General features: G+C 39.6%; 1 protein-coding gene across 1 annotated transcript in view; it reads right to left on the reverse strand.

The window, feature by feature from the left end:
- Window positions 1–1,426: 1,426 nt before the first annotated feature.
- Window positions 1,427–14,834, reverse strand: part of MMD (monocyte to macrophage differentiation associated) — a 29,315-nt gene continuing 15,907 nt past the window's right edge. The window contains exons 5-7 of the mRNA XM_003817416.5: window positions 12,534–12,635; window positions 10,271–10,340; window positions 1,427–3,336 (exon numbers count right to left, since the gene is read on the reverse strand). Coding sequence (XP_003817464.1) covers window positions 3,136–3,336; window positions 10,271–10,340; window positions 12,534–12,635 — 373 coding nt within the window. The 3' untranslated portion in view covers window positions 1,427–3,135. The remainder of the gene's footprint in view (window positions 3,337–10,270; window positions 10,341–12,533; window positions 12,636–14,834) is intronic.

The following is a 14,834-nucleotide window of genomic DNA, read 5'->3' on the forward strand; positions in this document are numbered from 1 at the left end:
CACAGCTGCAAAAGCACCATGAGGGCATGTGTGTTGTGGGGGAGGCTGTGAAAATCACTAGCAGGGCTGATGTCAAGTGGGGTTCAGCTGGGGAGAGGGCCGATCAGGCGGAGTCAGCATGTGAAGAGTCCACGCTAAAGCATCTGGCGTGAATCTTATAGGATAATAGTCAGTGGAAGTTTTGGAGCATCGAGACACATGCTCAGATTTTATTTTGGGAAGATAATGCTGGTACAGTGTGGAGGATGAGCTCATTTGAGGGGTGTAAGCAGTGGCAGGGATACAAATGAGGAGGTGGCTGCTGTAGTCTGATGAGTGCTAAGTAGGTCTTTTTAGGACCCTGCAGTGTGAAGAGAGGTGAGGAACCAGACCAGGGAGTTGTGAGAAAGGCAGGGGTGACAGTTCTGGCTGACCTGTTGCATCTGGGGGGTGCAAGAAATCAAGGATGCATGAATGAACAGATGGCTGTGGCCATGCCATTAACTAAGTTAGGAAATTTCAGAAAATAGGTTTGGTGGTAGGATGAGGAAAGATAATGAAATCAGTTTGGGACGGTTTGAGTCAATATGTCTGGGAGCATTTAGGCAGTTGATTAGAGAGAGGTCTAGTCCTTAGAAAATAGTTTAAGGCTGGAGATACTGACCAAGAAGCTGACAGCACAATAGTGGGGACACTCTAGAAATGGATGAGGTCACACTGGTGACCTAGAGGACAGAACTCTTGGGAATCATAACGCTTCAAGACACTCAATCCTCAAAATTAGATTTGACGGAGAGTTATCTGAGGGATTATTGAGGCTCTAAACCATGTGAATAGTGTTTTCTTTTCTGTGTCCATGTCTGATGAATTTTTAGTTCAAGTTTTTTTATTTGTTTTTGCTGACTCTAGAAATGCAGTGGTATAGAGTCAATGGGAGGCTTCGGAATCAGATAGAGCTGGTTGCTGTTCCAGCTCCCTGATTTAGGGCGAAGCAGTTAAACTTCTCTGGCCCTGGTTTCCCACACTACAGAAGAGGTAGAATGGCATCTAACACTCGGAGAGTTGTTAAGATTTATAATCTGCTACTTGTCTGGTTGGTAACATAAAAGACTGTCACCTCAGTCCTATAGAATATTAAATATGCTAAACCAAAAGGCTTATCTTGGTAAGGATGCATCATCTAAAAAACTTGAAATCATTAGGTCCTGACTAGTGTATTTTAAACTGAAAATGTCTGTTGATTAATGTTTGAGCTGGCTCTGGCATTTCAATTATTAAAAAGTAGACTAGAAAGTTCTAAGTGACAGGGTGTATTCATTTTTCTTTCCATTTGGACTTTTTTTTTTTTTAAAGACTAGTATACAAATTACAAATGCTGGATGAGCTCAAACTCTCAAATATGCATTATTATTTTCACAGTCATCTAATTTAGAAACAGTGGAACAAATCCAAGTAACAACTTTATTGTAGTATACAGCACAATTTTTACATACATATTAGTGGTTTTGACAGTGTTACTTTTGAGTAGACCTTAAATGAATCCACAAAGTTAATATATTAAAAATAAAATATACACAGTAAAACAACAGGCATCCAGATGTTCAGAATCATGCAGATAGGAGTGGTTTGGTTGGTGTTATCACTGGGTACCTTGCCTATTTAACTCGCCAGCAAATACCACTTCTTCTGTTTCTCATTCCCATATAATTCATCAAAATCAGAGAGTTCTAAACATATACAAAATAAACCTCTTTTAAAGCCACATCAGTAAAAAATTTCAATTAATAAGCTTATCATCAAACCAAGAATTCCACTGAACATTTGATCAGCCCATTACTAGGAAACAGGCAATATCAGCACCCGATCTAAAGGCAAGCCTATTTCATTTATTAAAACACCAACAAGAGAGATTAATCAACAAAGCAACTATTAACAACATGTTAATCTTAATATAAGACACTGAGAGAAAAGTAAAAATAATACATAAATATCACTCCAATGAGCCAGGATATAACTCATGGACTACAGATACATGAGTTTCTACCTGTCAAACAATGCTTTAAATATTTTTTCTAGGAAAAAAAAAAAACACAATATATGAGAAGATGCAAAGGAAAGACAGAAATGTGAATTTATGCATCTAGTTCCACAATTTAAAATAAATATCAAACTGACAATATAAAGCTAAGTGACAATGACTTAACCATTGGGCACCAAACAGGCAATACAACTGCTCACTGTAATACATAATGCTCTTCAGGAGTTTCCAGCAGATGGCCATCACAACAATACTGTCATAATACAGAAAAAACATTTATCCACTGTGGAAAGAGACCCTGAAGAGAATGTGGCAAAGGCATAGAGAAAAAGTTGGATCTTTTGAAAAAGTTAATGATATCAAAATACTTTTCCATCACTGGTAAACCAAGCTAGGTCAAGTATATGTCCCAAAGCAGCACTGAATTCAGAGTAAGAGGTTGGCAGAAAAGTTTGGAAAACTGCAGTTTTTAAAAATTGGCAATTTCTCCATGCTTAATAAAACTATCAGAAGAGGTATAATGTTTGTTCATTTGTGGAATGTTGACTGCTTGCTGCAAAAATTTACAACATGAATGAGGACCTGCAGAGATGCATATCAATGAAATATTTTTTTAAAAATTTACAAAAAACTAAAGTTTCTATTTAAAAAAGAACCATGTTATGCCAAGATGAAACATGGTAAAAAGTAGTGTAAGTTCTGTCCATGATTCTTTACCTAGTGAATGGGAAAGTAATAGAAACAATTTTCTTCTCAAAAAGGAAGGTTTGTTATTGCACTGACTTTTACAACCTGACATAGTAATTTAGAAAAATCATGTAGTAAAATCTGTAAAATTAAAATATAAAAGTCTGGTTTGTAAACATCAGTTGGCCAAGTCTATTCAGAGTCCTTCATGATAGTGGAATGGAATGAATAATTAATTCACTACCTTATTTATTTGCTGTGAGGCAGAAAATTCCAGAACACAGCCTTTATACTTTCACAGTAATTATATTCAAAAGATATAAAGTCAGTGCAGTTATTTTTTTTCTTTCCCTGTGCAATGTTCAGCTCTCACCCCACTCCCAAGTGCCATAATTGAAATAATACTGGTTTGGAGAATTAGTACACATTGGTCATAAATGCCGCATAAAGTCCGTAGGACTTCGGTAAAGGTATTTCCAAATGGCGTAGTAATGCACTGCAGCTGCCGTGGCCACAAACAGGTGCCAGATGGCGTGGGCAAATGGAATGATGCCATCACTCTTGAAGAACACAACTCCCAAGCAATAAATTAAGCCCCCACAGGCAAGTTCCTGAAGTCCATCGGTGTTGTTCTGTCAACAGAGAAAAAAAAATAAAAAGGGTTTGATGTTACTCTGCATGGCAAGCTACAGATAACTGTAATTCTCTCTAAGGCTCTTGATTTTCTAGACAATGAAGAAGCTGTGTGAACACAATCCTGATCTGTAAACATGAACCAAACATAAAAAAAGTCTCTTATACATCGACCTGGATTGCCCTTTGGACTGACAATCTTGAGTTGAGCAAGCAATCACATTACAGGTCCCAAATGAAAAAGCAGAACATTCTGCTCATTTACAGCATATTTAAGCAAACTGCAATCATAGCCAGACATGGGAGTTCATTTTAATAAAGTGCAATCCTCTGTTCTCATCTTCCCCTTTAAATGCTTCCTTCCCTACTAAGGCAGGCCCAAGCCACTCTATTTATAATTTACATCTCAGGCAGGGTATTTACTTCCCTTTGTCCTTCTCAAACACTGTTCTACACTGATTGCTGCTTTGAGACTTCCCCTGCTTATGTGAGCTTATAGATTCCTTAAGGCTGACACAGGAAAATCGTAACTAGAAGTGACCTCTGAGATCACAGATCACATAGTACAAGATATTTCCTAGCCTTCTAGATGTCTCCAGGCCTTTTTGTCTTTGAGCCTGGCCATTGCTTGGCTTAGCAATAAGTTAATATTCTTGTGTGTCTTAGGGCAGAAGGGAGAATTTTTTAGGCTGTTCTTGGTTTTCAAAGACCAAGGCCCATCTACAAGATTAAAATGGCTTGTATGAATGAGGAGAGAGAATAGAGGAAATGCTTAGAAGCTGATGAAGAAACAAGTTAGTCCCCTGGATTTCTGAGGACTAGGAATAGAAAGGAGACAGGTTCTGCAGAGTGAATGGAAACCTAAGGCAGATCACGGCAGGGCCTTGGAAGGGGATAGGTGTGTGGGTGTCCTAGAGGCCTGGGCACTGGGCAGCAGCCTTGTGTGCCCCGCAAGAGTAAAGGGAAGCTCTAACTCAGGCACCTGATTAGAATGGGCCCCAAGGGCCTCGGCTAAAAGCAAGGCAACAATAAACCATCATGAGCTAAGGACCAGGTGTGAGGATCTAGGGCCAGCTGTGAGCTTCAGTCCTTTTTCAAAGTTCACAGAAGCCCCCATGTTTTGTGTGGGATCAAAAGATGGGGAAGGAGCCAATCCAAATGGACTGACATTGGATTTCTTCCTAACCTTGGTAAGAAAGGACTTCAGCTAGATTTATTTTTATTTAAAAAGTAAAAACAAAGACAAAATACCACACGTTATTAATTCCTCAAGGTTATACAGCAATGAATACACATTATACAAAAGTATTTGTGTGTGTATTAGGAGCCCTCTTCTAGGATAGGGGTAAGGCTCTCATCAGATTCGCAAAGGGGCACAGGGACTCCCAAATAGTAAGAGTCACTCATCTAACACAACCCCCTTATTGCAGAGGTGAGGAGACTAAGGCCAGAGCAGTGAAGTGGCCTGAATAAAATCACATGGCCAGTCACTGTTACAAAATACCCTTTTTTTTTCCTTTCTGCCAAAACAAGCAAGACACCAAACCAAGTACACAGGTTAGTTTTGACATGCATTCTGTTAACTAGTATCCTCAAGATACCACATTTACCTCAACTTTCAAAGACCTAGAACATAGTTAATTCTGTATCAAAACAGAATTTTTTTTTCATTATCATTATCATTATTGTAACTATGTGCCAGGCACTGTTTGAAGCACTTCATATATTTATTCATTTAATCTTCACAACGACCCTAAATTAGGTACTATTATCCCCATTATACAGATGAGAAAACTTTTTTATCCAGTCTGACAATCTCTGCCTTTTAGTTGGAGTGTTCAGTCCATTGTGATGTAATTGTTATTATATATGAGGTACCTAATTACTGATATGGTTGTATTGAAGTCTCCCGTCTTGCTCTCTGTTTTCTATTTGGTTTCATCCATCCTTTGTTTCCGTTTTCCAATTTTCCCACCTGCTTTAGACTAAATTGAATAACTTTGGGATTCCATTTTATCTTTTCTCTTGACTACTTAACTATAACATTTATTTTGCTTTTGTTGTTGTTGGTGGTGGTGGTGGTTATTCTTTTTTTTTTCTGAGATGGAGTCTTGTTCTGTTGCCCAGGCTGGAGTGCAGTGCATGATCTCAGCTCACTGCAAACTCCGCCTCCCGGGTTCAAGTGGATTCTCCTGCCTCAGCCTCCCAAGTAGATGGGATTACAGGCGTGTGCCACCACACCTGGCTAATTTTTGTATTTCTAGTAGAGATGGGGTTTCATCATGTCGGTCAGGCTGGTCTCGAACTCCTGACCTCGTGATCCACCCAACTCGGCCTCCCAAAGTGCTGGGATTACAGGCGTGAGCCACCGCGCCTGGCCAGTGGTGGTTATTCTACGGATTACAGTGTGCATCCTTAGCTCATCACAATGTACCTTTATTATTATATCCCCTATACAAGGTTAAGACCCTTAAAACAATGTGCTTCTATTTCTCCACCCCATCCATTGTTACCATGTACTTTACTTCTGCATGTTAGAAACCCCCATGTTATCTTGTGAAGAAATTAAGAAATGAAAAACAGCCATGTATTTACATACAAATTCATCATTTCTAGCAATCCTGGTTTATTTATTTATTTATTTAGAGACAGCATCTTGCTCCGTTGCCCAGGCTGGAGTGCAGTGGCACGATCTTGGCTCACTGTAACCTCTGCCTCCCGTGTTCTAGTGATTCTCCTGCCTCAGCCTCCCAAGTAGCTGGGACTACAGGTGCCCACCACCACGCCCAGCTAATTTTTGTATTTTTAGTAGAGACGGGTTTTGCCATGTTGGCTAGGCTGGTCTCGAACTCCTGACCTCAAGTGATCTGCCTGCCTTGGCCTCCCTGGTTAAATTTTTGACATTAATATTACTAAACTGTGCTAACTTCAACTTGAAGTTGATAGGGTTTTTTTGTTTTTTCCTTTCCGCATTTTATTTATTTATTTATTTTATTTTATTTATTTTTGAGATGGAGTCTCATGTTGTTGCCTAGGCTGGAGTGCAGTGGCCCGACCTCAGCTCACTACAACCTCCTACAACCTCCACCTCTTGGGTTCAGGCGATTTTCCTGCCTCAGCCTCAGCCTCTCGAGTAGCTGGGATTACAGGAGCTCTGCCATCACATTCGGCTAATTTTTGTATTTTTAGTAGAGACAGGGTTTCACCATGTTGGCCAGGCTGGTCTTGAACTCCTGACTTCACATGATCCACCCGCCTCAGCCTCCAACGTGCTGGGATTACATGCGTGAGCCACAGCACCTGGCCCCTTTCAGCATTTTAAATGTGCCATTACATTGTATTCCTGCTCCCATGAATTCTGATAAAATGTCAGTGGTCATCTTCTCTCCTTGCTCTTTTTTCTCTCTCTGGCTGATTTTAAGGTCTTGTCTTTGCCTTTGTTTTTTAGTAATTTGACTTTAATGTGTCTTAGTGTAGTTTTCTTTGTGTTTATCCTGCTCAGGCCTCCTCGTGCTTTGTGGATCTCTAGGTTGATATTTTTCATCAAATTTGGAAAAGTTGTAACTATTATTTCTTCAAAAAAAAAAAAAAGAAAAAGAAAAACTGTAAAACAAAAAACCCAAAACAAAAAACTGCCCCAATTTCTTTCTTCTTTTGTTCATTTTTAAATCACTCTTTTCTCTCATGCTTCAGTTTGTATAGTTTCTACTGACCTGGCTTCAAGTTCACTGAACTTTGCTTCTGCAATATCCAATCTGTTATTAAATCCCTCCAATAATTTTTTTTTCTTAAGACATCACAGTTTTCGGATCTAGAATCTCCATGTGGATTCTTCTTCATAAGTATCCAGGTATTTTCTGAGATTCCTCATCTGTTTTAAACTCCCTGTGTGCGAATCTCAGTATCTCTCCCGTCTTTTGATCTGTGTCTATTGATCTGTTTTCCCTTAGGTATGTGTCACTTTCCAGTTTCTTGCCTATCTGGTAATATTTATTATATATTTATTATTTATTTTATTACATTATTATTGATTTATTTCTGATAATATTTACTTATGGTACATGCTAAGTTGTTACAGTAAAGATTCTGTTGTATTCCTTTAAAAATTGTTGATTTTGTTCTGTTAGGTGGTTTATTTACTGGAGGATCAATTTTATCCTTTCAAGGTTTGTCTGGGCCTTGTTATGGCAGTTCTAGAGTAGCCCTCTCTCTAGGGATAGAGTAGCTCTACTCCTAAGCTGTGGCCTTGGCAGGGTCAACTGAGTGCCTGGGATGTCCAGCACCATCTCTGAACTCTGCTTGGTTGGAACTTCAATGTCTTTCAGCACTGGGAACTGTCTGGAATTTCCATTTATCTTCCAGCCTTCTAAGAGTTATTTGCAACTGGAGCTTGCAGAGTTTTGCCCCGTACAACATTCAGCTTGATATCTGGACAACGACTCACGGAAACTGCTTCATGGATTTCTGAAGCATCCTCCCTGAGCGGCTTCCTCCTCTTCCATACCCTGCCCCACAAACTGCAGCCATGTCAGTAACCTGAACTGTAATTTCTGTTTCCTCCACCCAGGCTGCTGTTCTCTGGGCTTTACCTCCTTTTGTTGCTGTTTGGAAAGTGTCTCCAGGGAAACAACTGGGGTGAATTCAAAGCTCATTTTCTTGGTTTCTCTTCCTTCAAGGATCACAGTCCTGTACTGTTTGGGTTCAGAGCCAAAAAACAGTTGCCTTTATTCTTTTTCTAGTTTTACAGTTCTTTATGGCAGAAGGGTAAGTCTGAGACCCATGATTCTGGCCAGAACCAAAGATTCGCATTTTCATTCATTCTGTTACTGTGTTAGTGGCTTTTGAGGTCCTTTGTGATCTGGACTCTTGTCTAGCTCTCCACCTTTATTACAAGACTTGTGCTACCTGCATACCTGCCCCCACCATGCATATGTACATAACTCAAGCTGGTACATGTATTTTATGTTACAAACAATGAGCTATTTTCATTTCTCCAAAGATGCTGGTGCTTTCCCCTTCTCTGGGCTTCCTTCATGCTGTATTCTCTACCTGTAACACTTGCCTCACCCCTACCATCTCTCAGCTTCTACATGTTTTTCCAAATCAGCTGAAATATCACTTCCTCTGGTACTTCTGTCGTGTTCCCATAGCAGCCTGAACTTTCCCCCATCAAATATTTTATCAAATTTCATGATCTCTTTTTCTTTAATAGGAACTGCATTTGCCTGCTTGACTCTAAGTTCTACGAAGGCAGTGTGGGGGATCATCCTGCTTGATTATCACAAACATTAGTCACCTGCTATTGTACCACTTATGGAAATGTCAATTTCAAATTTAGGCTAGTGAAATTACTGGATTAACCTGCTCTTATGATACCCAGAGGGAATTTGCTTGAAATTCTACTCTATTAAGCTGCACAAACCTTGCTTATATTGCTTGGGGTGTCCTGAAATGCCTTCTAACTATATGGCCTTCAAGGCTGATTTTCTCATTTCTGTCCTTTAACTCCTCCTCCTTACCATTCCCTGTTGCTTTTACCATCTATATGTATTTTGGGTGCTAGGTAATTATTAAAGCCATCATAAACCTCGTATCTCAAAGAAATGTATTTTGTTATATTCTCATGAAGACATCCCCCGAAAAAACAGAACCAGATTTCAAACTTTTAAACATTTTATAGGTGTTTTTGTGACCAGGAAAAAAACTATCACATAATTATGTTCTTACGGCCAGGCGCGATGGCTTACGCCTATAATCCCAGCACTTTGGGAGGCCGAGGCAGGTGGATCACCTGAGCTCAGGAGTTCAAGAACAGACTAGCCAACTTGGTGAAACCCCATCTCTACTAAAAATACAAAAAATTAGCCAAGGGTTGCAGCCTGCATCTGTAATCTCAGCTACTTAGGAGGCTGAGGTGGGAGAATCACTTGAACTCAGCAGGCGGAGGTTGCAGTGAGCCAAGATCGCTCTACTGCACTCCAGCCTGGGCGACAGAGCAAGACTTTGTCTCAAAAAAAAAAAAAAAAAAAGGTTCTTACAATGTGCCTATGAGATTAGGAGTGAAATCCTAAGCACAGTTCTTCTGAACAATGTAGGCTCAAAGGGTTCAAACGAAACACCTTGGGACCTCCTTAGTTAATATAGTGCCTAGAGCCTAAGATACTGCAATATATAAGCTAAAGGGCTGGTAACCAGGTGGATGGAACCATGAAGTCGTAATAATATATTTTCATTTCAAAAAGACAGACACACACAGACTTCTCAACAGTAATTCAATTTGAAAGGGAATTCAAATATATACATGCAACTGCCTATTACAGGTAATGTTACACTTTACCCACGAAAATCCCCAAAAGATATTTTCAAGCAAAGTAAAAGAAAAAAAAAAAGTGCTTGCCTTAGAAAACAGAACAAACAAACAAAAAAAGTGCTTGACTTATGACTTAAAAGCAAGGGAAAGGAAAAGTAAGAGTAAAGGGATTTGAAAAATACCTCTCTGAACCTATTCTGGTTCTGATTCAGGAAAGTACCACAAAGACAGAAACATACCTAAATTTATAGCTTTCCCAAACTGTACACGGTACCTAGTGCAAGCTTACGAGTTGCTGGCACACTTCATTATTTTTATTATTTTTTGAGACAGGGTCTCGCTCTGTTCCTCAGGCTGTAATGCAGTGGCATGAACACAGCTCACCACAGCCTCAACCTCCTGGGCTCAAGCAATCCTCCTGCCTCAGCCTCCCATGCAGCTGGGACCACAGGCACATGCCACCATGCCCAGCTAAACACTTCATTATTTATAAGTTCTTTTTCTTTTGAGCCTCTATTTAATGGACATAACTTTATAAAGAAAAGCTACATATCATATCCATAATCATGTTAAGTTCCAGCAGCTTAAAAGAAAATAACTAAAATTCTGAAGCCATGTCTTACCATTGATGTCACCACCAAGGCTGGAGAGAATCCCATTGTGAGATAGAAAAAGAGTTCAACCACCTTATATCTGCAGGAACAAAAATGCAGTTAATTTAACTTATAAATTTCTATAACACCTAACAATTTACATACCAGCCTTTCCTTTTTACTTTTGAGAAAGAAATGTAAACTCTTAACTATTCAAATAAAACTTTATTTCTCAGTAGGCAACCACTAGGCCTCTAACTAAAACACAGTAGCTGAGTAACAAGGAACTAGCATTTCTCTCAGGGTTGAAAAGGCATCAAATCCCACATGCCTCCTAGAAAATGTTTTCTGCCGGCCGGGCACGGTGGCTCATGCCTGTAATCCCAGCACTTTGGGAAGCCGAGGCGGGCGGATCACGAGGTCAGGAGATTGAGACCATCCTGATTAACACGGTGAAACCCGTCCCTACTAAAAATACAAAAAATTAGCTGGGCGTGGCGAGCGCCTGTAGTCCCAGCTACTCCAGGAGATGAGGCAGGAGAATGGCGTGAACCCGGGAGGCGGAGCTTGCAGTGAGCCGAGATCGCACCACTGCACTCCATCCAGTCTGGGTGACAGAGCGAGACTCAGTCTCAAAAAAAAAAAAAGAAAATGTTTTCTGCCAAAAGTAGTTATCGTTTAACCCACTCCACCTTGTAAAATATTTCCTCTTCTGATCCTACAGTGTCTGCTTTCATTACCATTCCAATCCAGAGCTAGAAGTGAAATTCTGAAGATGAATGGAGATGCAGCCTGGAGCCTAGTTTATCAGCAAAAAGGAACAGCAAGCCCTAAGGAAAGGACGTGTAATTTTGCTTGTCTCTTTATTTTGCACCTGCACAAACTGTAATTTTAAGGCTCATCACGTTAGACTACAAAAGATCTAAAAACCCTAAGAAATACATTGTATTGAAATTCAAATTACATTTCAGCCTAATCAAACCAGACGATAAGCTCCTCAAAGGCAGGAACCAAGATTAATTATGTTTTGATCTGTAAATCCTAGAACAGTACCTGACACAATTTAGGTACTCCCTAATGTCTGCCAAACTGAATGGCCAAGGGTGACTCATACCTCATTCATCGTGTTTTATACTCAAAGCCTACCATGAAATAATCAGATAGGGGAAGAATGGGTTTATGGGTTTTGTTTACACCAGAAGGCCGGGAAAAGGAGAAAAGATAGTTGCCTTTCTTGACTTCCTATTTTATCCAAGGATATAAATAAGAGATTTGAGTCCAAGAAGCAAACCGTTCCCTTGGACTTAAATATGCTATAATATATAACACTACTCAGCATTGCTAATTATGGTCAAAAAGGTATTTAAGTGAATTTCAGAGACAAAAAGAAGTTAGTGAAAACTACCATTTTCTTCTTCTGAAAGGGGAAAACAATTTAGTATTTTCTGATAAACACAAATTATGTTCAATTCTGAGAGCCATTCTGCCAAGCACAATAGATAAAGAATTTAATGAACTGTAAATAAACCCAATGACAAAGATTTCCTGGTTGTGTGTTTCTCAAATTCAAACATACAGGGTAATAAAAAGAGCAATGGAATCAGAACTTGGATGTTTGGGTCCTAATTTCCAGATGAGTCACTAATTTGATGCATATCCTAAATATTCTGACTTTTTAATCATGAAGTTGGAATAGGGGACCTTGAAGGTCTCCTCTAGAGCAAAGATACTAAATTTCAATTAGCTTTTGTTTTTATATGGCTCAATAATTAGGACTATCAGCTATGAATAACTGGCTAAAAAGCTGTGCCCTAGGCATAGGATATTAAGCGTTCCAATGTCCTTCCCAACATCCTTTTTCTCAAGATACCCTTTTTGGAATACCCTCTAGGCCCTTATTTAGGTATATTGTACTGAGCACTTAATATCTATTCTCTCCAATCTTCATAGACACCTTGACAAGTGGCTGGTTTTCTCACGTGATGACTGAATCACAGAGAATAAGGCCAATTTGCCTCATGCTATAGAAATGAAGTCTGATGGACTCCAAAGGGGCTGGTCACCATGTCCCCTCAACTACATTATACCAAACCTGTACCACTCTTGTTTTTCCACAGCAATCTTTCCACTAATAATGAATACCAAATGGTTTTGAAGATTTATTAAAAATAACATATTCTATTTATGTATTTCTACTGTTTTGAAGTACAAATAAAAGTAAATTGTATTGCAGTGCAGATAATATTTAGGCAGTCAATTTTAAAACTATCAAATGTAAATTATTTTCTCTTACTTTTCATGGTAGAGAAATACATAAATGGTTCCTCCAGCTGCCATGAGCCAGATAAACCAACGCATATGAGATGCCAGGGGTCCAAGTTCACGAAGATTTAACCTAAAAATGTAAACGTGACAACAAAGAACAGAAGTGATAAATGAAGGGAATTCATAGAACCTGTGTCATTGAAAACTGAGAAAGTCTTAGGATAAGAGCAGGAAGAAAACACACTCAACACATCAAGCAGGCATTTGGGCAATTTAGGTAAAATTAAGCAACTCAAAAACAAATTTGTCAGTCGACCTTTAAGACTCAGAATTAGGCCGGGAGTGGTGGCTCACATCTGTAATCCCAGCACTTTGGGAGGCCGAGGCAGACGGATCACTTGAGGTCAGGAGTTCAAGATGAGCCTGGCCAACATGGTGAAACCCCATCTCTACTAAAAATACAAAAATTAGCCAGGTGTGGTGGCATGTGCCTGTAATCCAAGTTGCTCGGGAGGCTGAGGCAGGAGAATTGCTTGAGCCCGGGAGGCGGAGGTTGCAGTGAGCTGAGATTGCACCACTGCACTCCAGTCTGGGCGACAGAGCAAGACTCCACCTAAAAAAAAAAAAAATTAGTTTCAACATGGTTTAAAAATAGAACCAGCTAAAAGCAGACAAGTTGAAGGGAGTCCCAGCACTCTTATGACGCCTAACTTACCCTATTAGGCAGAATGAGGTCAAAACTGCTTGCCCTTTAATTTCTGACCATGTATTTGGGAGCAGATTACTTACAAAGCTTAATGAGAAGAACCTGGAACAAAATTTTGACCCAGGATCAGATACCCACAGTGGATACCTAATACACAAACCAAATGTGTCTCCATTATCAGTCTCTCTGCCAAGAGAGAGTATGAGAAGAATTATTCCTAACATGTATTATGGAAGACATTTTGTTAGAATTTAACCATGGACTGTTGTGAGGTTTGAATTTTAAAATGCTGCAAATTCATTTGTACTAATTTCATATTAAGAATACATGAGAAGTTCAGGAACAGTGGCTCACACCTGTAAATCTCAGAACTTTGGGAGGCCAAGGCAGGCAGATCACTTCAGGTCAGGAGTTCAAGACCAGCCTGGCCAACATGGTGGAACCCAGTCTCTACTAAAAATACAAAAGTTAGCTGGGCATGGTGGTGGGCACCTGTAATACCAGCTACTAGGGAGGCTGAGGCAGGAGAATCGCTTGAACCCAGGAGGTAGAGGTTGCAGTGAGCTGAGATCACACCACTGCACTCCAGCCTGGGTGACAGAACAAGACTCTGTCTCAAAAAAAATAAATAAAATAAATGAGGCCAGGTGCGGTGGCTCACACCTGTAATCCCAGCACTTTAGGAAGCTGACATGGGTGGATCACCTGAGGTCAGGGGTTGGAGACCAGCCTGACTAACATGGTGAAACCCCATCTCTACTAAAAATACAAAAAAATTAGCTGGGCATGGTGGCACGTGCCTGTAATCCCAGCTACTTGGAAGGCTGAGGCAGGAGAATCTCTTGAACCCAGGAGGCAGAGGTTGCGGTGAGCCAAGATCGCACCATTGCAGTCCAGTCCAGCCTGGGCAACAAGAGCAAAACTGCGTCTCAAAGAAAAAAAAAAAAAAATAAGAATAAATGAGGAAAAAACAAATGTTGTCCTGATTATCTGTAACTACAAAAGTCACATTTCCAAATGGAAAAAGTACAGCCTACATATCTAAAACTACAGGTAAACAAATTGCCTACTATGATATTTAACTCCTCAGCTCACATTTAAATTATTTTTATTCATTTACTTATTTTAAATTAAAGAATTTAAAATAACTAAGTAAGGAATCCTGTTTGGAACACCCTGCAGGTTCCTACTGAAATAAGCATTGTTCTGGGCATTTAATGTCCATTCATAAAAGCCTTTCAGTGTTCTTCTTCCAACATGAAGCCGACCTATAATTTAGTCAGATGCTGGGCAAAGATAGCACTTACTTTTTACTCCTTCAGATAATCAGGTTTCTTTTGAATCATTGATGCTGCATTAGCCAGAATCTAGAGGCATACTGTTTCTAATGACTACAGTAGATGATTGCAAAATATAAGCTTCTGAGTTTTTAAAACTGGATTATGTCTTGTAGAAGAAAGCTAATGTTTCTTTAATTAAGAGTTTCAAAGCAACAAAAGATTATATTTGATCAGCACCAAAAAGGCAGAAAGATCAAAGGCAATGAACAGGATACTAGGTATTTTAAATGGTTCTCTTACTCAGCAAAAGAAATGGTAAACACACTTGCTATATAGTAGCTAC

The sequence above is a fragment of the Pan paniscus genome, chromosome 19 (genome assembly GCF_029289425.2).
Source record: "Pan paniscus chromosome 19, NHGRI_mPanPan1-v2.0_pri, whole genome shotgun sequence".
NCBI lineage: Eukaryota > Metazoa > Chordata > Mammalia > Primates > Hominidae > Pan > Pan paniscus.